Source organism: Sapajus apella, unplaced genomic scaffold, assembly GCF_009761245.1.
Source record: "Sapajus apella isolate SASKATOON/1434 unplaced genomic scaffold, GSC_monkey_1.0 scaffold17, whole genome shotgun sequence".
In the NCBI taxonomy this organism is placed as follows: domain Eukaryota; kingdom Metazoa; phylum Chordata; class Mammalia; order Primates; family Cebidae; genus Sapajus; species Sapajus apella.
In genome coordinates this window covers 17,545,058-17,571,565 of record NW_022436957.1, presented here as the reverse complement: position 1 = coordinate 17,571,565, position 26,508 = coordinate 17,545,058, and the positions used below count along the sequence as shown (strand labels likewise).

General features: G+C 39.2%; 2 protein-coding genes across 5 annotated transcripts in view; both read right to left on the bottom strand.

Moving 5' to 3' along the window:
* MBTPS2 (membrane bound transcription factor peptidase, site 2) overlaps positions 1-19,498 on the bottom strand; it is a 111,061-nt gene extending 91,563 nt beyond the window's left edge. For all 4 annotated transcript variants that reach the window (XR_004271147.1, XM_032286114.1, XM_032286116.1 and 1 more), the window contains exons 1-5: positions 19,246-19,498; positions 15,367-15,515; positions 13,377-13,554; positions 7,378-7,481; positions 5,199-5,326 (exon numbers count right to left, since the gene is read on the bottom strand). Coding sequence is in view for 3 of the 4 variants with exons in the window: in XM_032286114.1 (XP_032142005.1) it covers positions 5,199-5,326; positions 7,378-7,481; positions 13,377-13,554; positions 15,367-15,515; positions 19,246-19,320 (634 nt within the window). In the remaining variant the exon portion in view is untranslated. The remainder of the gene's footprint in view (positions 1-5,198; positions 5,327-7,377; positions 7,482-13,376; positions 13,555-15,366; positions 15,516-19,245) is intronic.
* YY2 (YY2 transcription factor) lies at positions 545-2,090 on the bottom strand. The gene has a single exon (XM_032286118.1). The coding sequence runs from the start codon at positions 1,846-1,848 to the stop codon at positions 733-735; it is 1,116 nt and encodes a 371-aa protein (XP_032142009.1). The 5' UTR covers positions 1,849-2,090; the 3' UTR covers positions 545-732.
* Positions 19,499-26,508: the final 7,010 nt, after the last annotated feature.

The window sequence follows — 26,508 nt, the reverse complement described above, 5'->3', positions numbered from 1 at the left end:
ACTACTTTAATTGAACAGGCAAAGAAATTACACTAAACAACAACATCTGGTACTATCTGGCGGAAAATAAAATGACTAAAATAGGTTTAAAGTAGTACTACTAAATCACCTAATATCAATACTACATAACCCAATACAGCTAAAATGCAAAATATGTTAACATCTAAGAATACGACCAAAATTAAAACCAGCAACACCTATATAACTTTTTTAAGCAGGAAAATATTTCGTGTATGCATATAATTGTTCACTCCTTTAATGTAAATCTTTCCCAAAGTTATCAACCTCCAGAAAAACCAGACTCATTAAGCATATTCCTAAAAGTATAAACATGAGCATTTTAAATTAAAAAAAAATTTAAAACATTGTAAACAATAAATGAACTTCCTATTTCTAAGAATGTGAAAAGTCCCGTTTTAAACAGTTTGTAAGCATTGTCTCTTGATGTGAAGTCCACAAATTTTTCTCCTGTTGGGACCAAACTTTACAAAAACACTGTTACAGAACAAGCTACGGCATCTTAGCAATATTATCTTATGTCAAGGTTTACTTTTTTAAAAACTTTTAGATTGCATTTTACTACTCTAAGAAAACACAAACCTTAGATGTGTAGCATTCATTTTTTAAAACTCTTAGAAAAACATATAAAGCTTGGAGAGGCATATTTATTCCCTACCACAGTCCTGGAAGCCTGGAAGATGATTCCCAAGTCTGAGAGAGGTCTTCTCCTTTTCACTGGCTGTTTTTGTTCTTCACATGCGTTAACATATGCGTTTTCAGGTTGGTCGACTGGGCGAATCTCCTATTGCAAATATCGAAAGGGCACACGAAGGGCTTGTCGCCGGTGTGGATGCGCACATGGGTGCGCAAATTGAAATCAAGGGAAAAGCGTTTCCCGCAACCTTCGAACGTGCACTGAAAGGGTTTCTCGCCCGTGTGAACCAGCTGATGTCGTTTCAGCTTTGAGCTCTCAATAAAAGCTTTGCCACATTCTGCACATACGTGGACTCTGGGCCCGTGGATGTGGAGATGTTTCCTCATGGCGCCGTAATCCCTGAACATCTTTTCGCAGCCAATATGAGCGCAAGGGACTGTTTTGGGAGGTTCTTCTTTGGACCTTTTGGGCTTCATTTTAGTAAATTCTGCCAGCTGTTTGGGATCTGAGAGATCGATTCCTGGTAATCCTTCAGGAGGAAGTTTTTTCCCTTTCAAGTACTCGGAATAATCAGGTGAGTTATCAGCCCGGCCTTCACCCACTCTCCCTTTGTCATTGTTATCACTAGGGGACCACATAGTCACGGAAAACTCACCCCCGAGCGTTGTGATCTGCATTTGCTTCTGCCCCCACTTCTTGTTGCCCTCGTTGGGGCTGCTGTCTGCCGGCTTGGCCTCAGTGCTGGTGGCACCGCTGTTGCTGGCCTTTTGGCTGGGCTTTCTGCTGCGCTTTCTGCTGCGGCTCTGTGTTGATGTCGATGCCGCCGAGGCTGCCAGAGAGGCCAGGGTCTGCTGGAAGTGCTCATCTTCACTGCTATCCGGCATGACCAACTGGTCCTCGGAATCATTGCCTGGCACGCCGCCTGAACTGCAGTAGTTCACCACCTCCTCTTGTGTCTGCACCATGATCATTTCCTGGTCGTGGTCGCCATAGCCCATGTTCCCGAAGAGCGGCTGCACCGTGAGCAGAGGCGGGTGGTTGTGGCCACCGTGGACCCAACTGCCAGCAAGATCCTCGTACTGAATGCTTTCCATCGGAATGTCCTCCATAGGAAGGGGCTCCACATTGATGTCCTTGAGATCTACCGGGACCTCCGAGTCTTGTGTGACGTAGAAATCTTCGTTTGAAGCCATGGTTGAGAGTTAGGTAGCAGCCTTAGCTACTGGTGCCTCCGCAGTTTGTAGGCAACTAGAAGACCGTGGGAAAAAGAAGGCTGAAGGGAGTGAGGCGCAAACTGCCGAGAACGGCTGTGCGAGCTGCCGAAGAGGTGCCAGTTGCCGAGAAAGCGGCGCGAGCTGCCGAGAAAGGCGGCGCGAGCTGCCGAGAAAGGCGCGAGTCTGAGAAAGGCGCCAGTCTGAGAGGAAGGCGCGAGTCTGAGAAAAAGGCGCGAGTCTGAGAAAAAGGCGCGAGTCTGAGGAAGGCGCCAATCTGAGGAAGGCGCCAATCTGAGGAAGGCTCGAGCGAGCAGTTGAGGCGGAAGGCCCAAGTGCTTCTGGGATAGCCACGCGCATGCGCCTGTGCATCTGGCGCGCTGCCCCGAAAGCACGTGCACGTGCCCGTGCCCACGTACTCACGTACATGCCCACGTACCCACGCACATGCCCAAGTCCTCAAGTGCGCCACCCTGCGGCCCCGTCCAGCTATTGTTCAAATATTTCGTAAGCAGGCTCTTTACTGATTTTTTAATGTATTTCATTTCAGTTGATTTTCATGTCTTCCCTTCCTTTCCATCCCATATAACAGTATCTGCCATAAAAAAGCCTACTCCTATGCTTTTTTCTCTTATTTAATTTCACTAACATGACATTTAATATCAGTAATAGTAGATAGCAAAATTGCTTGTCTTGTCCTTTAATAGGAATGCTAAGTGTTATGCCATTATTATGCAGCTATTCCTACTTTTACTAAGGATTTTTTTAAAGTATTAATGGATGTTGAATTTTGTTAAATACTGTCTCAATATCTTCTGAGATGAATTTTTCCCTAATGGCAATTAATATTGGTCACATTCAAACTGATTTCCTAATGTTCAACCACTCTTGTATTCTTGATAGGCCATGCATCTGTAGGCTGTTTTGTGCTTCACCAGATGTTGTATCAGTGTTGTACTTGGCTTTAAGAAAAAAATCTTAGTTTTCTTCTCTATATGATCTGGAAAGTTTATACTAAATTGGAATTTAAAAGAATAGTTTTTCATTCAAGGTATGAAAGAATTCCACATAGGAAAGGGCATTCTTAGCTGGGTGCAGTAATCCCATGCCTGTAATCCCAGCACTTTGGGAGGCCGAGGCAGGAGGATCATTTGAGGTCAGGAGTTTGAGACCAGTCTGGCCAACGTGGTGAAACCCTGTCTCTACTAAAAATACAAAAATCAGCAGGCATGGTGGCAAGTGCCTGTAATCCTAGCTGCTAGGGAGGCCGAGGCAAGAGAATTGCTTGAACCCAGAAGGCGGAGGTTGCAGTGAGCCAAGATCACAGCACTCCAGCCTGGGTGACACAGTGAGACTCAGTCTCAAAATAAAAAGAAAGGGCATTCTTCATCAACTTTCTTAATTTCTCCTGTTGTAATTATTTGTCTATTTAGATTTTTTTGATTGCCTCTCGGGTTAATTTCAGCTATTTTTATTTTCTTAGATTTATCCAGGTTTTTGAAACTTTTTTGCAGAGATGAGTAAAGAACACTTATAATTGTTTTTATTTTCTCTGTTATCAATCATCATTCTCCAGTCTGATAGCTAATTGTCTTTAGATGCTTTTTCTTATTGTTCAACTAATCTTTTTTTTAAGAACTCTTCGATTTAACAGATCTAGTTTTGTTTTTTTCTAATTTATTATTTCTGCCTATATCCTTACTAATTACATCATCATTTCTTAATTATTTTACAGTTCTTTTCTCACTTAAGTTGAATACTTAACTGATCTATTTCCATTTCTAATACCATAACTGTCTAAGTCAGTGCATTTTTCTTTTAGCAAAACTTTAAACATTATCTCAGTACAATGATTTCATCATCATCATTTTTAGATACACTGAAATCACAGGTTTGAATTAAATTAATCCAAGGTGTGATTAATATAAATTTCAAAATTTCAGGTAGTTTTTACTTAGGCTGCTAGTCTTCTCTTGGGAATTTACTGAAGCTTTCTTTTAAGTCCCATGGGCACTTGAAAAGATATTGTCTTCTGTGTTCATGGCATAGAGTTTAACATATTTTTCAAGCTATTTTTGCCTTAGCTTGACCTTTTTATACCTATCTGCCATGTGTAAAAAGGTGAGTTTTTAAAATTACCTTTCTGTTTCTTCTTGTACTTTTCTCTTTTTTGTTTTGCTTTGATGATTTGTTACTTGATATGGTAAGATTCAAACTGTTATGTTTTCATTGTGGCTTATATTCCTTATTATTGTTAAATGGCCCCTAATGCCTAACATAATGCTTTTGGTCTTATTTTCTGTTCCCATTTGCATGTTATGTTCTGCTCATCATTTTACTTTACATATTTTCGAGTAATTATTTAGACGGATTTCTTTTGTACATCACACATTTGGGACATGTTTTAAATCCAAACTAAGGGCATCTTTCTTTCAGGAGGTGAGCTTATTTCATTTATGTTTATTGAAAAATAAATGTGTTTTGGTCTTAAATTCATTACCATGGTTTATATTTTGATATAGTGTCTGTTTTCTTTGGTGTGTGTTTCATGCTTTCACTGTGATAACTGAAAAGTCTGTGTTTTTAGATCTTATAGTATTTATATTTATAATCTTAAGTGATATACTCAAGCCTCTATTTCTTGATTTATCAAATTCAGGCAGATGTTCTCTCCACTAAGAAGTTGAGGAAATTAGTATTTCTATTTCCTATTTTTGTTTTTTCCACCTTCAATTTTTATTTATTAGTTTGAGAATTCTAATTCCACACTTGCTTAAGCCTCAGTTATTCCATTAAAAGTGATAGAGGGGTGTAATGGATTTGTCTTATGTCAATTTCACTTAGATGGAACTGTGGTTCCCAGAATTTCTTCCCTACATAGTTATATATCTCCAAGGGATTCTGTTTCTCTGACAACTTTGACAGTGCCAGAGTTCACTAACCATCCTTTCATAACCCTTCTTCTCCATTCCTGGATACTTTTATCTGTTAGTTAATTCTTCATGTTTTCCCTTGATTTGATGCAAATTTCATTCTAATTTCAGCTGAGTTGACATTCTTTATAGTTTGTGATTTCATGTTGTGGACAAAACAAAGTTTTCCTCTGTTTTTAAATTTTTAAAGAAATAAATTATGTTGTTTTTAGTTGGTTTTATGGAAGAAACTGGAATGTAAATTATTTTACCCTTCTACTTTTGAGGGGGCCTTATAAACTGAAGTTATTAACCAAAAGATAAGATATTGCTATTTGTGATATATTTTCCAAAAATCTAACCATAGAAAATCAAAACCAAAACCACAGATGAATATTAAAACAAAATTAAGTCTGTTACCTGCACAAAATATCCTTAGCTGCTGGACTGGCGATATAAGTTGCAAATGAGTGGTGAACAAATCAACAAATGCTCCAGGATAAATAATGAAGAGAAAAATCCCAAAGCCATTAAATCGAACTTGTTCCCTAAGAAACCACATAAGAGAAAGGAGTTTACTAATACTATTGTATTTGTCAAATTAATAGTGTACATATTCTTAAAACTTTTCACTGTAATTAGAATTCTTGCTTAAGAAACAAAAAGTCTCTCTGAACAGCCAAAAAAATTGTATCTATACTATACATAATCTTTTTTTGAGACAGAGTCTCACTCTGTCACCAGGCTGGATTGCAGTTGCGTGATCTCGACTCAATGCAACCTCCGACTCCCTGGTTCAAGGGATTCTCCTGCCTCAGCCACCCAAGTAGCTGGGATTACAGGCATGCGCCGCCCAGCTAATTTTTGTATTTTTAGTAGAGATGGGGTTTCACTACATTGTCCAGGATGGTCTCAATCTCCTGACCTCATGGTCCGCTGGCCTCAGCCTCCCAAAGTGCTGGGATTATAAGGCGTGAGCCACCGCACCTGGCCTATAAGCTTAATTTTATAATAATGTACAGATTTGGTTATCTGTGAAATTGAATTTTGTAAAATAGGGCATACTGAAATAGACTTCAAAATTTTTAGAAACCAATGTGTTGAGCAAATAATTGAAATCAGTCACATATATACAGAAATGGCTTTTATGAGAAACTAAATGAAAAACATTTTTGTGGTTTACTCTGAACTATTTTCAGGAGACTATATAATTCAAGTAAATTACCTAGTAACTTATATTTGTCTTAGCAATTATAAATAATGGTGAAGATTTATCTAAGTGTATTCCTATCGAGCTAATGTTAAATAAGTGTGTTTAAACATGCATAATGCTCAGATTGTCCTTAAGAGAACCAGTTTTTTCAGGTTTTGATCTCCATATTAACAAAAAAAAAGAGAGAGAACCATTTTTTATCACTTACTTTTCCAAAAGTTATTATTACATTTAAGTCTCATAAAACTAAACAGCCCCCCTAGAAAAAAGCATCACTTAAATATATGCTGTTGCTTAATACTAAATATGTAAGACAACTGTACAGTTCATTTTTCTCTTGGCAGTTGGCATTTAAAAAAATTACCCAAGTTATTTTACAAATATACTGTAAATTATTAAGCTGTAATTAACGATGTGTCCACAGGTAAAATCCTAAAGGCTGCAAAGCTAAAAACATGGAAGCAAAAGTGAAGGAGGTTTAAAAAGAAAAAAAAACCCAGCAGCTGCCACTTTAAACCACTATTGTGCACACCTGTGTAACAGTATATGCTCTGACAAGATGAGGATTTAATGTCAATAGACTCTTGTTCATAAGCAACTGGAAAGTAATAAGAAGTGATTACATCTTCTCTTCCAAAACAGAGGTTTTTAACCTTTTCTCTGGTCCACCCACAAAAATGATAAAACGCATTCCTATCAGCATGCTTACTAATTATGGTAGTAATTATCACTGGAGGTAGCAGGGGAGTTGCGACATGGCCCTCTCCCCATCATGATTTTATATGTTTTATAGGCTTTTGAATGCTTAGGTACAGTTACAATGATACATTTGGTTAGTCAAGACCAAGAACAGGGCATGATACTCAAAGCTAGTCCCAGGTCTCATCTTCTTATCTTCCACTTGGGTTTCTAGATAGACTATGGTATTTGTTAAACCCAGTGCTTTTCAGTTTTCAGTAGCCAGCAGAGGACATAAGCAGAAGCAGGAAATTATTTCGGCTGCTAAGTCAAATAAAGTTCTACCGTGAGTGGGTTTTGACTAGAGTGGTTATCATTCTGACCCAATGATGAATAGAAAGATTGGCTTTCAGGATTGGGTAAAAACTGTGAGTCATCATAAGGATAACCACGCTGGCAAAGGCAAAGGATAGAAAGACTCAGATTACAGATATGCCCATGGTTAACTGAGCATATTCACAAAGATATTAATTTTCTCTATAAAAGAGAAGCTTCCTCAAAGTAACAAATGATGGCTATACACTGGGCAATAGCCACAGAAAGAAAAATAGTGAAGTATTAAATGTAGCAGACTTTAGTAATAAACGCTCCTAAATGAAAAGCTTTTTTTTTTGCACGTAACACAAAGAAAAAGGTAAATATCATTACCTAATAGCTGCTATCCCATGTCCAATTTCATGTACAACACCACTGACGAGAACTGCAGCGAAGAAATAAGTCAGTTGATTGACGGGTAAATTTATACCAGGAACCTGTTCATAGACACAATATGGCAATAATTATCAGTGGGGGTGCAGGGTAGTCCCACTTGATGCATGATGTTCATCCTGTATTAAACCTAAGGCGCACTAAGATACATGATGTTCATCCTGTATTAAACCTTGAAGCTGAATGTTCTGCAAACTAAAAGTAACATGACTATCAATAGTTCACTTCTCAATTTCTATCATAATAAAAAACAAAAACGCCAGTTCATTTTTCGAACTAGCCAGTTTCTCTGGAACAAGCACGACAAGAATCTAAAGAGAATGGGAAACACCAGGTTAAACAATTGAAACTTTAGCTCCCTGGAGTCTTTACCATGGGAAAGAATAAGGGAGCCCAGCAAAGTGCCAGGGAATGCAGGGTGACAGTGAAGCAGGCAGCAGCTGACCCACCCTCAAGGGCTGGATGCCTGATTTAGGAATCCTTGTTAAAATTCCCAGACCTCGGCCAGGCGCGGTGGCTCAAGCCTGTAATCCCAGCACTTTGGGAGGCCGAGGCGGGTGGATCACGAGGTCAGGAGATCAAGACCATCCTGGTCAACATGGTGAAACCCCGTCTCTACTAAAAATACAAAAAAAATTAGCTGGGCATGGTGGCGCGTGCCTGTAATCCCAGCTACTCAGGAGGCTGAGGCAGGAGAATTGCCTGAACCTAGGAGGCGGAGGTTGTGGTGAGCCGAGATCGAGCCATTGCACTCCAGCCTGGGTAACAAGAGTGAAACTCTGTCTCAAAAAAAAAAAAAAAAAAAAAAAAATTCCCAGACCTCCCTCTGAATTGTTATTGCAAGGTTCCAAGTACTTGTGTTGATTAATATAGGAACCCCATATTATTAATCAGTGAATTTCATTTTAATATACTCAAATTACAGGCGAGTTGGTAATGAAAGTTAGTCTAATAGGGATCCTGATCAGTGTGGTAGCACCATACCCTTCTATTCCATCAGTTTATCCATTACATTGGTCAGAAAAATAGTGTGAAAGAGATATACAAATACATTAAAATTGAAATTTAATGTAGAAATTAAAGCATTTGCAACATATAGACAAGTTATAAACATATGAAGGAGTTGTCTGGCAATCATGTGCAAGACAAAATGTGCATGTATATGTTATTGCATACACAAGGGAAAATAAGAGGTGCACAGTAAATTTCTTTTAGATGGCAAAGATATTTTATCATAAGTAATCACTCCCAAATTGTGTCATCTGTTAAAGGGAGACAATAAATTAAAGTGGGACACACCAGGCTTAGGAATACAATTTACATACTGAGAATCTATTTCTTACAGTCAGGAGTTGGGATCCAAAAGATATCCTTCTGGAGGAAATTCCTACTTTCTTTTATAAGTATTATGTTAGTTATAAAAAATATGTTTAAAGCAGGAAAACTCAAAGCAAAACAGAGCCTAAAATTCTGCTCCCCAAACATACATACACACACACACACACACACATATAAAACCATTCTCAACCATTCAGATGTATGTCCTTTTAGTCTTTTCATGTACACGTATTTTTAAAAACTATACTTTTATTATAAATCTGGTTTTGAAATCTGCTCTTTCACTTAACAGTGTGACAGACATCTTCCCATGAGTATTTTCTATCTCAATATGATTTTTAATAGCTACACTGTATTCTATGGAATAAATTGTTGGGCATTTAACTGCTTTAAAAGCTTCTGCTCATAAATAATATGATAAAGATATTTGGACAGGCCAGGTGCAGTGGCTCATGCCTGTAATCCCAGCACTGGGAGGCAGAGACGGGCAGATCACGTGAGGTTAGGAGGTCCAGACAAGCCTGGCCAACATGGCGAAACCCAACTCTACTAAAAATACAAAAATTAGCTGGGCGTGGTGATGTATACCTGTAATCCCAGATACCCAGGAGGCTGAGGCAGGAGAATCACTGGAAGCCAGGGGACAGAGGCTGCAGTGAGCCGAGATTGCGCCACTGCACTCCAGCCTGGGCGACAGAGCAAGACTCTGTCTCAAAAAAAAAAAAAAAAAGATATTTGGACACGCACACCTAAATATTTTGGGGGAAGAAATTCTTAGATGAGCATACTTGTTAAGGGATTGGGCTCTTGAGACCTATTATGGGTTTGAGGTCTGGTCTCTAACTAGCTAAATGACCTTGGGAAAGTTGGCATTATTTCCCCAACATTCTGATTTTCTCATCATTAAAATGGAAATAACCACATTTCCACAAAAGGGTAATTTGGAGGATTAAATGAGCTCATCTTTGTCCAATGTTTAACGTTATGCCTCACAGAGAGGATAGTAAATGCTATTATTACACAAAGTTTAAAAGATTTTGATACATATCATCAAACTGCACTCTAAAAGCAGACCTTACCATAACCTTGGGCAAGCTCATTTTATTCAAATCTGCAATGTGACTTACATTTGTAAAGCTGAACTTTCCCCGTACTTTTGACCATTTTTTGGTCCTTCTGTGAGTTGCCTACTGATGACCTGACTTTTTTTCTCCCAAAGTATTCATCTTTTTCTTACTGATCAGTAAGATCACTTCAAATATCAGCATTGGTCCTTTGTAATACATGACATAAATGTATTCCAGTTTGTTTCCCTTTTAATTTTACTTTGCTTTTAGTTTTTGATACGTAAAATTTAGGTAGTCAAATCTATTAGTATTCACAGTTTCCTACAACACCAAGAGTGAACCCTAATGTAAACTATGGGTGGTAATGACATATTCATGTAGTTTCATCATTGTAAGTGGGAAACCCCTGTGCCTTCTCAATTTTGCCGTGAATCTAAAACTACTCTAATAAAGTATTTTAAAAAAAGAAAAATAAAGGTGTTACTGTTAAATAAAAAATATTTATGATTTCTACTATTCACTCTATGTCTTCCTCATTCTGTGTTCATAAAAATGATAACCTGGGTCTTGTCTTTCAAGGCCTTTTATGGTTTCAAGTTTTACTTTTTATTCAACTGGAATTTATTTTTGTGCACACAGAGAACTCTCACCTAAAAGGCCTCCTTTAGTAACTGAAGATTCAAACAACGCCGCTTGAATCGTTTTCTAAATTCCATTTATTCCAAGTGTCCTTTCTTTAGTTATGAAACTAGTTATAATCTTATTTTTTATTTGAGATGGAGTTTCACTCTTGTTGCCCAAGCTGGAGTGCAATGGAGTGATCTCGGCTTACTGCAACGTCCGCCTCCTGGGTTCAAGTATTCTCCTGCGTCAGTTTCCCAAATAGCTGGGACTATAGGCAAGAGCCACTATGCCTGGCTAATGTTGTATTTTTAGTAGAGATGGGGTTTCACTATGTTGCCCAGACTAGTCTCAACCTCCTGACCTCAGGTGATCCACCAACCTCAGTTTCCCAAAGTGCTGAGACTACAGGCATGAACCACCATACCTGGCCGAAACTAGTTATAATCATTTTTAATATGTGCATAATATCTCACTGAATGACAATCCAGTAATTTAACCATTCCTCAATTAGATATTTTGGTTGCTTTTAATTCTTCATAATAATAAATAATGTTAGGCTAAAGAGCTTGATGACTACTATTTTTTTCTGTATTTGAAAGTGTTTCCTTAAGCTAGAGCCCCAGATGTGGAAGTAAAGGGTCAAAGGAAATGGATACGTTTAGAATGTTCATTATCTTAAATTCTCTTTACTTGGACCCTATAAAGCAAAATTTTCAAGAAATTCTATGTCCCTTTTTATATACCTGCTCCATTCCCAAATTGTTTGGGACCTCTTTCCAGTGTTTTACTTTTCTTTGATGCCTCTCTAAATTTATATACTTAAGACTGTCATACATACCCTCTATATCATAAAATATCCTGGTTACCTTACCTTTATTCCAAATAAATCAGTAAGCTTGATCTAATAAGATATTTGTTCCTTCTCTTTATTATTTTCTGCATGTACTAGTGAGTGAGATAAACTAAGAATTTGAATGTGTGACAATACCAACAGATGGTAGGTCTTATTTGCTGGCAACAGTACACGACTGCCCATCTGTCTCTGCCATGATTCACACAGGGTATTAGATGTACCAGAATACTGAATACAGAATACTTTCAACAACACAGAGTGCTACGGTTTGGAGAATTAATACTGAACAAGGCTGTCAGGAATTATAGAGTAAACAGAAAGTATGTTACTTAAGCTACAAGAGCGCATATCAAAGTCAGGATTCATAACATTCTTAAACTTATACATAAATATGCATGGTGGGTTCCAGAGGGCAGCTGACTTCTTAATGCTTCCAAAGCACGGCTCTCCTAATAGAGCTGATATTTTTGTGAGCGCCATGAATAAACTGAGAGGCAAAGAGAAGAAATAATTTCTTCTCTAAACAACATTTTGCCATTCTAATTCTTGCAGGCATATAAGCCAATGATCTTATTTTCTCCAACTGGCTTCTTTTTCTCCTGTCCTCTTTCTTGGTAAACAATAACCAATCATGCAACTGAGAGTCATCCTAAGCTTTTCCTTCTCCCTCTAGCCTCACATTCAATTACTCACCAAGGTCTGATAATTTCACTCCAAAAGGTTACTTGAATCCATCCCCTTCATTCTCCTTGCCACTAATTTTAGATTTTTATCACTTCTAACACAAATTACTGCTCTTAAATGATCTCCATATCTTCAGTCTAACGACTTCGGTCCATTTTGTACAGACTTGCTATCTATAGGTAAAATAAAAACTTCATAACCTAGACCCTACCTGTATCTCCCACCTTATTTCCTGCACTATCCCGTTCTCTTGCCTCTAGTTCTACCTATCCTTCCACCATATACCTAGAAGTATAAAGCTGTAAGTAAAGTTACTTATAGTTCCTTGAAGAATTAGTTGTCTTTCTTAAAAGTAAAGCATAATGTCCATAGGCTCTAAGATCAGTGATGATGGATCTAGTAGTTATGGAGTTGTGACCACAGGCAAGTGACCTGACGTCTCTGTGCCTTGATTTTCTCATCTGCAAGCCAGGGAATGTTTGCTGAAGAAATAAATAATTTCTTCTGAGGCCTCACCTGGTGAATCTTTTTAATCTCTAAGAAAGAGCTATGAGTATAGGAGAGATTATTGTTCTCTATAAGTGATTTCTAAATCTTCCCAGTGACCCAGCCTAGCAGAGGCCACAAAGAGCCAAGAGAAAAAAAAAATAAAAACCAATCTGTTACTAATCCTTAGTCAACTATATTAATAAGAACATGATTAAAAACAACATCCATGATTCATGGAAATGGGAACTATAAATGTAAAAATGTGAAATAAAAGTGAGCCAATATAAAGCCCCCTTCCAAACTTTGGAGACATAAAATGATAAGGTATATAGGTCTACACATGAGTTTTAAAGTGAGAATGATTAAATTTAGCTTATACTCAAAGGAGTACAACTCAGCACGTTATTCTTCACATAAAGAAATCACAGTGACCATTCAGAAAGGTCTTATATCTTTAATTAAAAGGACATTATTGGTTAGACTCCAAAGGCTATAAAAAGGAAAGGGAAACACTTTGCATAGAATTACAATGCAATTTACTTACATATTATAGAGATCTTAAATCAGCATGCTTATTCCTTGAAAGTAACAATCATTTAACATCTTACAAAGACGTGAATTCAGTCACATATCTGTGTAACTGCTGACAGTCTTAATGGTGGTGGTTCATTTGCTCTCTGTTACCATTAATACTACCACTACTACTGAATATTTCAACAATTCCTTGCTGTATTCTTATTATTGTTTTTTGTGTAAGCAGGTAATTTGAAAATTATGAGACTTTTATTTCATATTTATATTATGGATAGGAGTTATACTAGATCAGAAGTGATATCTTCTATCTCTATTTTGATAATTATTTAAAGCAAAAAGATGATGCTTACCACAACTTGTAACACCTGTTCATTGTGAAGCGAAGAGGAAGAGGTTGAAGAAGAGGAGGAAGAATAAGAAGAGGGAGAGTCAGCCATCATTTGCGCCAAAGTCTGCATCAGCGTTTTTCCAAGGAGAAAAAATGAACTAAACATGGCAATTACGCCAAACACCATTCCAAAATTGAACCTGTCAAAAGGAAAAATAAAATCATGTAAATTTACAATTTCTCTCAATTCAAGGACTAGCAAATTCACTGGCCAGCCACATTTCATAGCTTCAAAATAATGGCTAAAAAATTTCAGTAACTATCTCTTTTTCCGACATAAACTTCAAATATTTGACTGAAGCATGAGCACTAGTTTAAGCAGTTCTATAATTTATAATTTTCTGATAACTAAATAATCTGAATATCATTCCCAATAAAAAAGTTTGTTTCTTCTCATGCATTTGCTCATTTACATAACATTGTTTTTATCTTGTCCTTACGTTGTTATGAAAGCCCTTTTGTCATTAAAGACGTCCATCTTTTCATCTACCTCTTCTAGTGTCTGCATGGTATTTCAGCTTTATTTTGTGATAAAATGAGCTTAAATATTAACATGATACAATTTAGTGATAGTTTCTTTCTTCTATTGTTTTAATCATTAGAAGCTAGCCTTCTATAATAGAGATAATCTGCCACGTTTTCTAACTCTGATAAGTTGTGCTTTTCAAGGAACTTGTTCATTTCATTAAAACTGCCAAATTTATAGGCATAGAATTGTTCTTAAAAGTCTTACTATGTTTTTAATGTCTATAGAATCTGTAGTAATGTCCTCTTTTCAATTCCCATTTTTCTTTTTGAAACAGGGTCTCACTATGTCATCTAGGCTGCAGTGCAGTGGCACAGTCATAGCTCACTGCAGCCTTGACCTTCCAGGCTCAAGTGATCCTCCCACCTCAACCTCCCGAGTAGCTGGGACTACCCACCCATGCCACCACACCTGGCTAAGTTTTATATTTTTTGTAGATATGGAGTTTTACCATGGTACCCAGGCTGGTCTCGAAGTCCTGGGGTGAAGCAATCCGCCCATCTCGATCTCCTAAAGTGCTGGGATTATAGGCACCAGCCACGTGCCTGGCTTCAATTCTCATTTTTAATTACTTATGTCTCTTTGCCCTTGATCAGTCATAGTAGGGATTTATCAATTAATATTTTCTATTTATTTATTTATTTGAGACAGGGTCTTGCTCTGTCATCCAGGCTGCAGTGCAGTGCTGTGATACTGGCTCACTGCAACCTCTGCCTCCTGGGTTCAAGTGATTCTTGTGCCTTAGCCTCCCAAGTAGCTGGGACCACAGATGAACGCCACCATGCCCAGTTAATATTTGTATTTGTAGTAGAGACAGGGTTTCACCATGTTAGCCAGTCTGGCCTCGAACTCCTGGCCTCAAGCAATCCGCCTGCCTCAGCCTCCCAAAGTGCTGGGATTACAGGCGTGAGCCACCGCGCCCAGCCCAAATAATATTTTCAAAGAACCAACTTTTGGCTTTGCTGATTTCCTCTATTGTAGATTCTCTATTTCACTGATTTCTGTTCTTTTTATTATATCCTTCTTTCTACTTTCTATGCTTTGATCTGCTATTGCATTTTCCGCTAACTCTGATAATTTAATTGTTTATATTTAGCTCTAATCCATTTGGGGCTAAATTTTTAACAAAAATGAATTTAGGCCATGCCACCCCTGACCCTCACATTCTCTCATCTACAGAACCTGCCACTATCTTGGGTGTCCCAGAGATCACTGTAAAGACCTAACCATAAATTGCCATAAATGCCTCAATTTTTAATGTATGTAAACCACAATGATACATCCTATAAGGTTATATAAAACCAGAAAGTTAAAATTGTCAATATTTTAAAACTCAGAAGACTGCAAAATGATGAAAATAGTTAATTTACAAGCTATCCATCATGATCACTTAATAATTAACTTAAACCAAAAAAAAGATGAATACCATTGGTAAAGCATCCTTGCTTTCCGCCGTCCCCAACTGTAAAAGGCACGATTGAAAACAGCAGTTTGCCATCTTATGTGGAAAGGGGAGATGCTCAATCCATTGTTTTCCAGCCAGTCTTCGTAAGAATGTTTAAAATAGACAGATGACTAAGGAGAAAGAAAAGTTCTACATCACTCAATTTTGAAGAACAATTTATAATGTGTAAGAAAATAAAACAAAGTATTTTCTAGAGGAAATCAAGATGCTGACTGCCAAAATGTTTATAATCTTAAAGTTTTATGTTTATTCTTCAGAATATTAAAGGTCACAGACCTAACTGGTCTACTGAGATTAGGGTCTGGTAAACTATAGGCCACAGGCCAAATCCAAACTACAGGCTGTTTTCATACAACTTGTGAGCTAAGAATACTTTTCACCTTCTTAAGGGATTATAAAAAGTCAACAAAACCCAAAAATATGCGACAGAGACCCTGTGTGGCCCACAAAACCTAAAATACTTACTACCAAGCCCTTTACAAAAAGTTTGCTGACAGTGTGGTCCAATAGAAATATAGCATGAGCCACAAATGCCAGCCACATATATAACTTTAAATTGTTTAGTAGGCAAATTTTAAATATTAATTTTCAGATACTTTTACCCCAAAATATCCAGGATATTTTACCATGTAATCAACATACACTATTGTTGAGATAGTTTATTTTTGGGGGGGGTGCTAATTCGTTGAATTTCAACAACTTTATACTTAGAGCACATCTTCATTTGGACTAGCTCTGATTCAAAGGCTCAATAACCACATGTAGCTAATAGCTACCATATTGGGCAGCACTGCTCTAAAAGCATTGTGTTATAATTTAAAAAAAAAAAAAAAAACCTGATCAATCCAAGAGAAGGGACAGTTGTGATTAGTGCTTGCTTTCTTCTTCTGAGTAACAACTCTAAGAAGTTAGGTCAACCTTCATCATGTAAAAAGCACAAAACTTATCTAAAGCCGTGCTGGTCTCAATAATGTCTCTTAAATTCTCTGGGGTTGTGGGGATAGCTGCTTATACACAGCCCCAACAAGAGTTTTACCTTTAGGGAAGTTTGAAGTCCTTGACTAATACAGGATTTTGGATGACATATGGCTGTGTTATATACCTGACACAGTTACAGTAAGTATCGTCACATTGATGTCCACCCATGTGAGAAACTTATCTGTCTGAGAAGGAAATCTTAACCCTATCATAGTCTTAAAAACTGACCAGAGTCTGAATATAGGTAGCTGTTTGCTTTAGATCTGTAATGTTATCTGCTCTCAGTCTTCAGGTAGTTTTTTTTGTCTGCTTGTTTTCCAAGACTTGGAAAAGGAGTAACACACTTCTCCAACAAATGTCTACGCAGAAATCTGAGAAAAACCAAGGGTGGGACACTGGAAGCAGAGAAGCTAAAGGTGCAGGCTCCTAAAAATTGAGGTCTCTCCATTTCCCAGGCAGATACTCTGAATGAGTGTTAGGTCTTTTGCTCAGAGGATGGTGTTCTCTTAAGGAGTTAGGGGCTGTCACTGAAACCAGTGACATCTTGGTCACCTCACATACTTGTGACTAGAGACTGTAAAAGTTCTTTTTTAGATTTATTTTTTTGACATATGCAACATGAAGAAATCATGTGACTTTGTGTGTGGGTCTTACTATCTTGCTCAGGCTTGTCTGGAACTCCTGGCCTCAAGCAATCCTCCCACCTCTTCCTCCCAAGTAGCTGGGACTATAGGCTGTACCACCATGCCTGGCTCATTTGGCTTTTTCAAACAATAAAATCACTGTGGCCCATATTGCTTATAGCATGTTAAGCACTATACCAAGTACTTCAAGTACTTTACATCAGTGCTTTTTCTTTTTCTTTTTTTTTTTTTTTGAGACAAGGTCTTGCTCTGTTGCCCAGGCAGACAAGAAGTGCAATGGTACGATCTTGGTTCACTGTAACTTCTGACGCTCAGACTCAAGCAATCCTCCTACTTCAGCCTCCAGAGTAGCTGGGACTGTAGGCATGCACCACCATGGTTGGCTAATTTTTAAATTTTTTGCAGAAATAAAGTCTCACTTATTGCCCAGGCTGGTGTCAAACTCCTGGACTTACGCAATCCTCCCACCTCAGCCTCCCTCAAAGTGCTGGGATTACAGGTGTGAGCCACTATGACCAGCTAAATCAATGCTTTTCAAACACAAACAGGTGCAGAAGAATCACCTGGGATCTTGCTAAGATGCAGATTCTGATTCCCTAGATCAGGGATGATGCCTGAGATTCTGCATTTCTTTCTTTCTTTCTTTTTTTCGAGACAGAGTTTTGCTCTTGTTGCCCAGGCTGGAGTGCAGTAGCATAATCTCGGCTCACTGCAACCTCCGCCTCCCGGGTTCAAGCAATTCTCCTGCCTCAGCCTCCCGACTAGCTGGAATTACAGGCACGCACCACCAAGTCCGGCTAATTTTTGTATTTTTAGTAGAGACGGGGTTTCATCATGTTCGTCAGACTGGTTTCAAACTCCTGACTTCGTGATCTGCCCGCTTCAGCCTCCCAAAGTGCTGGGATTACAGGCGTGAGCCACCGCACCTGGCAGAGATTCTGCATTTCTTTTTTTTTTCTTTTTCACTATCTCCATTAATGGCTATAAGCAAGAGATTCTGCATTTCTAACAAGTTCCCAAATGATGCAAGTGCTACTGGTCCTTGAACCCCAGGTTGAAGAACAAGACTTTATGTGGATAAACTAATGTAATTCTCTCTATAACCTTAGGAGATCCTTAGTATTATCTCTACTTAAAGATGAGAAACCAAGGTACAGATAGCAATTTGCCCAAGGTCTCATTGACTAGAAGCCCAGCCCTGGATCTAAGGACTATGCTATATAACCTCCTGCACTTTACAAGTTTAAATGATAGAAAGAAAGGAAAGTCCCATTTCATCTTATTGTTAAAGCTAAAACACATAACACTATGGTTTTCTATTTTAAGTGGTATTCATAACATGAAGGTTTTGCTATTCATAGCTGGAAGTTTTATTAAACATTTGAGAATTTACATGAACTTATTCCATACATATACTCTCCCCCATCCCCTACTCGCCAATACTCAATTCCAAAAGCTTGCCTGAAGCATGTGGTCAGACAACTCTTTCTGATTTTTTGCTACCCTTCTCAAATAACCGGAAAATAGACCGTGCACCCAGGGTATCTGGTTAATGTGAAGAAGGGAGACGCAGGGTGCAAATCAGAATTCAAGGAGTCAGAAACTGGTTACATAAATCCTTGCTACTTGAGCGTGCAACTTTGAAGTACGCTCTGTGAACTGGTTAGAAACGCAGAATTTTAGCCCGTGCCGCAGACCTGCTGAACCGGAATCTGCATTTTGACCGCAACACCAGATGATCATATGCATTTTTAAATTTGAGACTACTGATCTAAATCACAGCTTGATTTAGATTCATTCCAATATCTGAGTCTCTAGAGGGTCTTGACCTGAAAAACAATAAGGGAAAACACTGTCTTTACTAAGCAGACGTTTCCTTTTCCTCCCTGCTGCACTGCAGCTGCTGGGTCTGACAGGGCCCCTGCCCTCCCGATCCCACCACTGGCGCCTCCCGGGCAGGACCCGGAAGGCTGAAGGGCCTGCACTGCCCCGCACTGCGACAGTGGCAGCCGCGCAGGACGCCACACCCCTCCCGCGGCCGGCAATGCTTTATTTACTCCACCGGGCCGATTTGCCACGCGGACTGTCGCACGTGGGCACCGTCCGGCCCGGGAGGCGCGAGGCAGGGGAAGAGAAAAGAAGGCCTTGGGCGACACACAGGGCCTTGCGCTCCGGCCATGGGCATCGCGGGCTTGGACCTTAGGCCCAAGGCCCTCACCTTCAGCACCAAGTCGGTCAGGTAGACGACAGTCCAGCCACCCACCACCACCACCACCAGCGACACCGGAATCATGGCGGCGGCGGCAAAGGAGAGAAGGCAAGCCCCGGCGTCCTCCCTGCACCGCAAACAGCTGACGGCGCTCGCCTTACAGCCCCAGCATCCGCGCAGGAACCAAGCTACCGCCGGCTCCTTCCTTGCAGTTTCCCACCGGACTCTTCCTGTGAGGACACACGGGCGGAGTTGCGAGTACCGGAAATGGCGCGGGGGCTTATTTTTGTGGGCGCTCGGGTGCCGCCGTCCTGGCGGTAGTTCGAACTCGATGTCTAGTCTCGTAGCGATTTCTTAGGCTTTGGCCCTCCCTGCTGTCTACTCTCCATTCTCGCCAGTTCTGGACAGGGGTTTACTGTTTCTTTTAACCTATGAGGATTTGGGGTCATCTGAAGTAATCGTCTCTCCCTCCCCGACCCTGTCATAGATAATCCAGATTTAATTATGTTTATCCTTTTTACTGAAGTGTAATTTACATATAATGAAATCACACATGCAGATCTCAATTGCCCATTTCTATGAATTTTGATAAATATTTATAGCCGTGTACCTAATCAAACTAGAGAAAATTTCCCTCTCTTCTTACGTCCCTTCCTAGTTAATAGCCCCTCCTCCGTTCTGATTTTGTTTAACTTTATGTAAATAGAATGCAATAAGTACTCTGTGTCTGGCTTATTTCGTTCAACACCTTTTTTGAAATGTATCCATATTGATTAAATTAGGCTCTTTTAGCCAGGTGCGGTGGCTTACGCCTGTAATCCCAGCACTTTGGGAGGCCGAGGAGGTCATATCCCGAGGTCAGGAGTTTGAGACCAGCCTGGCCAATACGGTGAAACCCCATCTCTACTAACAGTACAAAAAAATCATACGGCATGATGGCACATGCCTGTAGTCCCAGCTACTCGGGAGGCTGAGGCAGAAGAATCGCTTGGACCCAGGAGGCAGAGGTTGCAGTGGGCTGAAATCGAGCCACTGCACTCCAGCCTGGGTGACAGAGGGAGACTCCGTCTCAAAAAAAAAAAAAAAAAGAAAAGAAAAGAAATTAGGTTCTTTTTTCAACCTTTTCTGTTATATTTGAGATGGGGCTATGGTTAAAAATCAGAGCTCTGAACACCTACACATTTTAATGTTGATGCATATACCTGATTATATATTGAACTAAAGCAGTGGTTCTCAGCCTTACCTGCATTTTAGGTTCACCAAGAGTCTTTTAAAATTCCCGATGCCCATTCTGTATCCTCGACCAATTAAATCAAATGCTCGGTGGGACACAAGCATTTATACTTTTTAAGCTCCTCAAGTCATTGCACTGTGCAGCCAAGGTTGAGAACCACTGAACTAGATAATCTCTAAGAGGAAAGAAAACTTTTTTTTTTTTTTATTCTATTAATGTGCATCTTTAAAAGTTACTTGTTTCAGCTTTTCTGGAAAAGCCTCATTAGCTGTAATAATGCTAATACCAAAATATTGAGAACATAATACTATCTCAAGAACACGTATCCCAAATAAATATGTATCCTCAACCCCCTTCCAAGTGAAAATATAGAATATCAGAAACCTATATTACAAACATTACTACTAATTTGCCTCATTCTCTACTTTTCCTGAAGTTTTACTCACTTAGGCACATGTCTCTCAAGATAGCTTATGACTGTTTTACATATCTTTGCCTATTTGTGTGTGTATGTGTTGTTATAAATGATTTCAATTTTCTTTGAACATAGCTGGGTGTAAATGATAAAAGTTTATATTCAAGCACCCTGTAGTTCTCCAAATACAAGTTTCCCAAAAGTCTTAGTGCTGTTTTAAGATTTAATACTTTCTGAAACATTAATGCTACAAACTTGCAAAAAGCCACTTGAAACTTTATTTAAATTTCTTATATGCTTATTTTATTCTGTAAATTTTGAACATTTTTAAATTTTTTAGTCCCTCTAACAGAAGATGACAAACATTGACTGAAACAAACAAACAAAAAAAAAACACTTTTCAAAAAATCACAAACCAAATAAGCATGAAATACAGTTAAATAATTTTACTTTGAAATGATGTATAAGTTCATAGAATTTATACTCCTGAAGTTATTAAAAGCTTAACACTATACTGAGACTTTTTTTTTTTTGAGATAGAGTCTTGCTTTTGTCACTCAGGTTGGAGTGCAGTGGCACAACCTTGGCTCACTGCAACCTCTGCCTCCCAGGTTCAAGTGATTCTCCTGCCTCAGCCTCCGAGTAGCTGGAATTATAGGTACCTACAACCACTCTCAGCTAATTTTTGTATTTTTCAGAGACGAGGTTTCACCATGTTGGCCAGGCTGGTCTTGACTTCCTGACCTCAGATGATTAGCCAGCCTCGGCCTCCCAAAGTATTGGGATTACAGGCATGAGCCGCCATACTGGGCCATATATTGAGACTATTGATACGCTATTGTGTTTGAGCTGACCTTTGTTTGTTCTTATATAATGACTGTAGTTTTTAACAATATTATTCTCTGGGAGCAGAATATTGACTTAAGAATGGAAATATCTTCTCTTTTGTTAACCTGCAGCCTTGTCTGTACCACTTACTGGGACAAGTACCAGATACCATGTGGCTATCTGATAGTCCAAAGTACATAGGAAATGAGTTGGTTGTGCTTTTCTGTTTCCAGCCTAAAAATTTAGTTATTCAACTGACTTTGTGTTTTCATCAGGGACTCAGCAGTCAAAACAAAGCACTGAATTGAATCCTGCTGGTTGCTGGAATTTAGCAGTAGTGGAAGACAGCTGGTGGCAGCAGAAGAGACAGGATAGAGGATGCAAGGTGGTAGCAAAGAATGCCTGAATTCTAGAAGATCAAGGTATTCTTCCTTAGAATAAATGTATGACTTAATTTACAAATTGTCTCAGGTTTCTGTGAAGTAAGTGTTTTAAATAAAGGACACACAGCCAAGCTTTAATTTACATCATTTGTATGTATATTATTTTTAGAGGGGCACAGAATATATATATTGGCTGAATGCAAAGGAGCTGAATGTTAAAAGTCAATATTTGGCTGAAGCAGAATATCACCATTTTATAATAAACTTCAAGAAAATCAAACACCGCATGTTCTCACTCATAGGTGGGTGTTGAACAATGAGAACACATGGACACAGGGAGGGGAGCACTACACACTGGGGGCAGTTGGGGGGAAACGGGAGGGACAGCGGGGAGAGGGGAGTTGGGGAGAGATAGCATGGGGAGAAGTGCTAGATGTGGGTGATGGGGAGGAAGGCAGCAGATCACACTGCCACGTGTGTGCCTATGCAACAATCTTGCACATTCTTCACATGTACCCCAAAACCTAAAATGCAATAAAATAAAAAAAATTTAAAAAAATAAACTTCAGCAGTAAAAGAATATACGTGAAATATGAAAATTAAATTTTAATGTTAGTTTTATTATTGAAAATATTAGTATTCAGTTAGTCATACATAATGTATACATATTTCAAAATAACACATACATGATAAATATATACAATTTTTATTTTTCAATGACAAAGTATTGCTATTCAATTTTTTTCTAAATAAATTTTTTTAGAACAGTTTTAGACTTGCAGAAAAATTGAGAAGCTAGAACAAAGAATTCCGCATACCCTACCTGACAGCCAGTTTCGCCTATTGTTAACATATTAGTATGATACATTACATATATATATATATATTTTAGGTTTTGGGGTACATGTGAAGAACATGCAAAATTGTTGCATAGGTACATACATGGCAATGTGGTTTGCTGCCTTCCTACCCATCACCTATATCTGGCATTTCTCCCCATGTTATCCCTCCCCAACTCCCCACCCCCTGCTGTCCCTCCCCTATTTCCCCCTGATAGGCCCCAGTGTGTGATGCTCCCCTCCCTGTGTCCACGTGTTCTCATTGTTCAACACCCACCTATGAGTGAGAACATGTGGTGTTTGATTTTCTGTTCTTGTGTCAGTTTGCTGAGAATGATGGTTTCCAGGTTCATCCATGTCCCTATGAAGGACACAAACTCACCGTTTTTTATGGCTGCATAGTATTCCATGGTGTATATGTGCCACATTTTCCCTGTCCAGTCTACCATCAATGGGCATTTGGGTTGGTTCCAAGTATTTGCTATTGTAAACAATGCCACAATGAACATTCGTGTCCATGTGTCCTTATAATAAAACTATTTATAATCCTTTGGATATATACCCAGTAATGGGATTGCTGGGTCAAATGGAATTTCTATTTCTAGGTCCTGAGGAATCAGTACACTGTCTTCCACAATGGTTGAACTAATTTACACTCCCACCAATCGTGTAAGAGTGTTCCTATTTCTCCACATCCTCTCCAGCATCTGTTGTTTCAAATTTTTTTTTTTTTTTTTGAGACAGAGTCTTGCTCTGTTGCCCAGGCTGAAGTCAGTGGCACGATCTTGGCTCACTGTAACCTCCACATTCTGGGTTTGAGCAATTCTCCTGCCTCAGTCTCCTGAGTAGCTGGGACTACAGGCGCCCACCACCACACCTGGCTAATTTTTGTGTTTTTAGTAGACACAGGGTTTCACCATATTGGCCAGGCTGGGCTTGACCTCCTGACCTCAGGTGATCCACCTGCCTTGGCCTCCCAGAGTGCTCAGATTACAGGCATGAGCCACCACGTCCGGCTGCTATTCAAAATTTTAAAGTTTGACATGACATTCAGAAATATGTATTTATCATCAACGTCAGCTGATAGTTTGCTTCTGGGATCATTATAGTCTACATTTATGACATTAACTTGCAATAGTCAGGATAACCTAGCTTATGCTTTGGGAGTAGAGAAATAGTCATTTATGCCTTATTCTGATTCAGTGACTTTGCATTTTTACATAAACAAAGGAAGCAATCCAGCCAGGTGCGGTGGCTCACACCTGTAATCCTAGCACTTTGGGAGGCCAAGGCAGGTGGATCACCTGAGGTCAGGAGGTCGAGACCAGGGTGGCCAACGTGGTGAAACCCCTTCTCTACTAAAAATACAAAAATTAGCTGGGTGTGGTGGCAGGCACCTATAATCCCAGCTACTTGGGAGGCTAAGGCAGAAGAATCACTTGAACCAGGCAGGGAGGGTGGAGTGGGAGGCAGACATTGCAGTGAGCCAAGATCATGCCACTTCACTCAAGCCTGGGCAAAAGAGTGAAACTCCGTCTTAAAAACAGAGGAAGAAATCAGATAAGTATTTATCTAGGTGAGTAGCAGAATCACTTTAAGTTCTGTCATTTTTGTCCCGTACCTGTGAAGATAAGCTATCAATTTACATTACCAGGGTAAAATTAAACAGAACTGTTTTAGGGAAATTCGTTGTAGGCCAGTTGTGAGGGAGGTATGTAGCTTCTTAAAAAAATATCTTTGTAGCTATCTTATTTAGGACTAAAATGGGAGGCAGGTTTGCCTGATGCATTTCCCTGCTTGGCTTTTCCCTTTGGCTTAGTGATTTTGGGGTCCCAAGATTTATTTTTCTTTCACACAGTTTTTTTTTTTTTTTTTTTTTTTTTGTAAGGCAGGGTCTTGCTTTGTTCCCCAGGCTGAAGTGCAGTGGCACCATCACAGCTCACTTCAGCCTTAACCGTCTGGGCAAGTGATCCTCCCAACTCAGCTTCCGAAGTGGCTGGGACAACAGGTATGTGCCACCATGTATGGCTAATTTAAAAAAAAATTTTCTTTATAGAGATGAGGGCCTCACGTTGTTGCCCAGGCTGGTCTCAAACTCCTGGACTCAAGCAATCCTCCCACCTTGGCCTCCCAAAATGCTGGGATTTACAGGTATGAGGCACTGTGCCTCACCTTAATACCAGTGTTATGCACCATATAAATAGATGTTCACTTTCACCTAAGGAGGGTAGAGTAGCAGATGTTTGGTTAGCTCTGCTGTTATGGGATGGTAGTGTCAATGTTGCCACAAAGTTATTAAGCTTTCTTTCTGTTTAATAGGAGCCAACTAAGGTGAAGATTCATCTCCATTAAAATCTTAGTCTTGTTGTGATTGTCAGTGACGGTGCAGTTTGATTGGAGTAGTACCACAAATGCAAGCTTTGAGTATCAGTCGGAGAAAATATTTTCTAAAACTTTTCAGAAAGTATTGTTTTCACTTTCTATTTTTTTTTATCTGCACATGTTGCTTTTACACAGTCAGTTGAAAAAAATCTGTCCTTAAACCTTGATTCTACCGATAGCAATGGAGCAATATAATTGGCTTTCAAGAAACCAATCATCTCAGGCTTTCTATCTGCATTTCAGTTTTATATCATGTACACCAGTATAAGCATTTTCCTGGAGTAGAATACAGGAATTTTTTTCAGCAGCTATCATTTAAGAAATACTTGCACTCTGAAAGCATTTGCTTGGTTATTTACTTTTTCTTCAGGTTTCAGCAAGCAGACTGCTTTCTCTGCAAGCATTTTTAATAAGTTAAAATATATTTTCATCTAAAAGTATATTGGTTTTGTTTCATTCAACTTGGCTTTTTTTTTTTTTTGGGGACGGAGTTTCGCTCTTGTTACCCAGGTTGGAGTGCAATGGCGCGATCTCGGCTCACCGCAACCTCCGCCTCCTGGGTTCAGGCAATTCTCCTGCCCCAGCCTCCTGAGTCGCTGGGATTACAGGCACGCACCACCATGCCCAGCTAATTTTTTGTATTTTTATTAGAGACGGGGTTTCACCATGTTGACCAGGATGGTCTCGATCTCTTGACCTCGTGATCCACCCGCCTCGGCCTCCCACAGTGCTGGGATTACAGGCTTGAGCCACCGTGCCCGGCCAACTTGGCTTTTAAACATGTAGTAGCTGCTATTCCATTTTGTTTAAATATCTTGTTAAATATATGACAAGGCCATTCCAAAATCTCTGGACATCACATGTTTTGTCTTGACTGAGGTATCATGAAGTGGCCTACTAAATTTCTGTGCATAGACAGTTATAGTTGCTTTCTGATTGCAGTACTGAAGGGTATGTGAACATTGTATGCTTGTGGTGCCTAAATCAGCCTAAGATATTTACTATCTGGCCCTTCAACATGTTCGTTATATTGTTGATAACAATTGAATGACAGTCTTCTTTACTGATTGCTGTCGTATAAATAGTTCTTCAATCAGAATGTATTGTATTAATAGCTGTCTGAGACCTCAGTGATTTCCCAACAATCAAACAGGAGTTGAATTCATCATTAATCTACCATGCTGTTAAATA

Coding starts and splice junctions, on each gene's coding strand:
- YY2 (XM_032286118.1), bottom strand. CDS start 1,848: ATGGCTTCAAACGAAGATTTCTACGTCACACAAGACTCGGAGGTCCCG.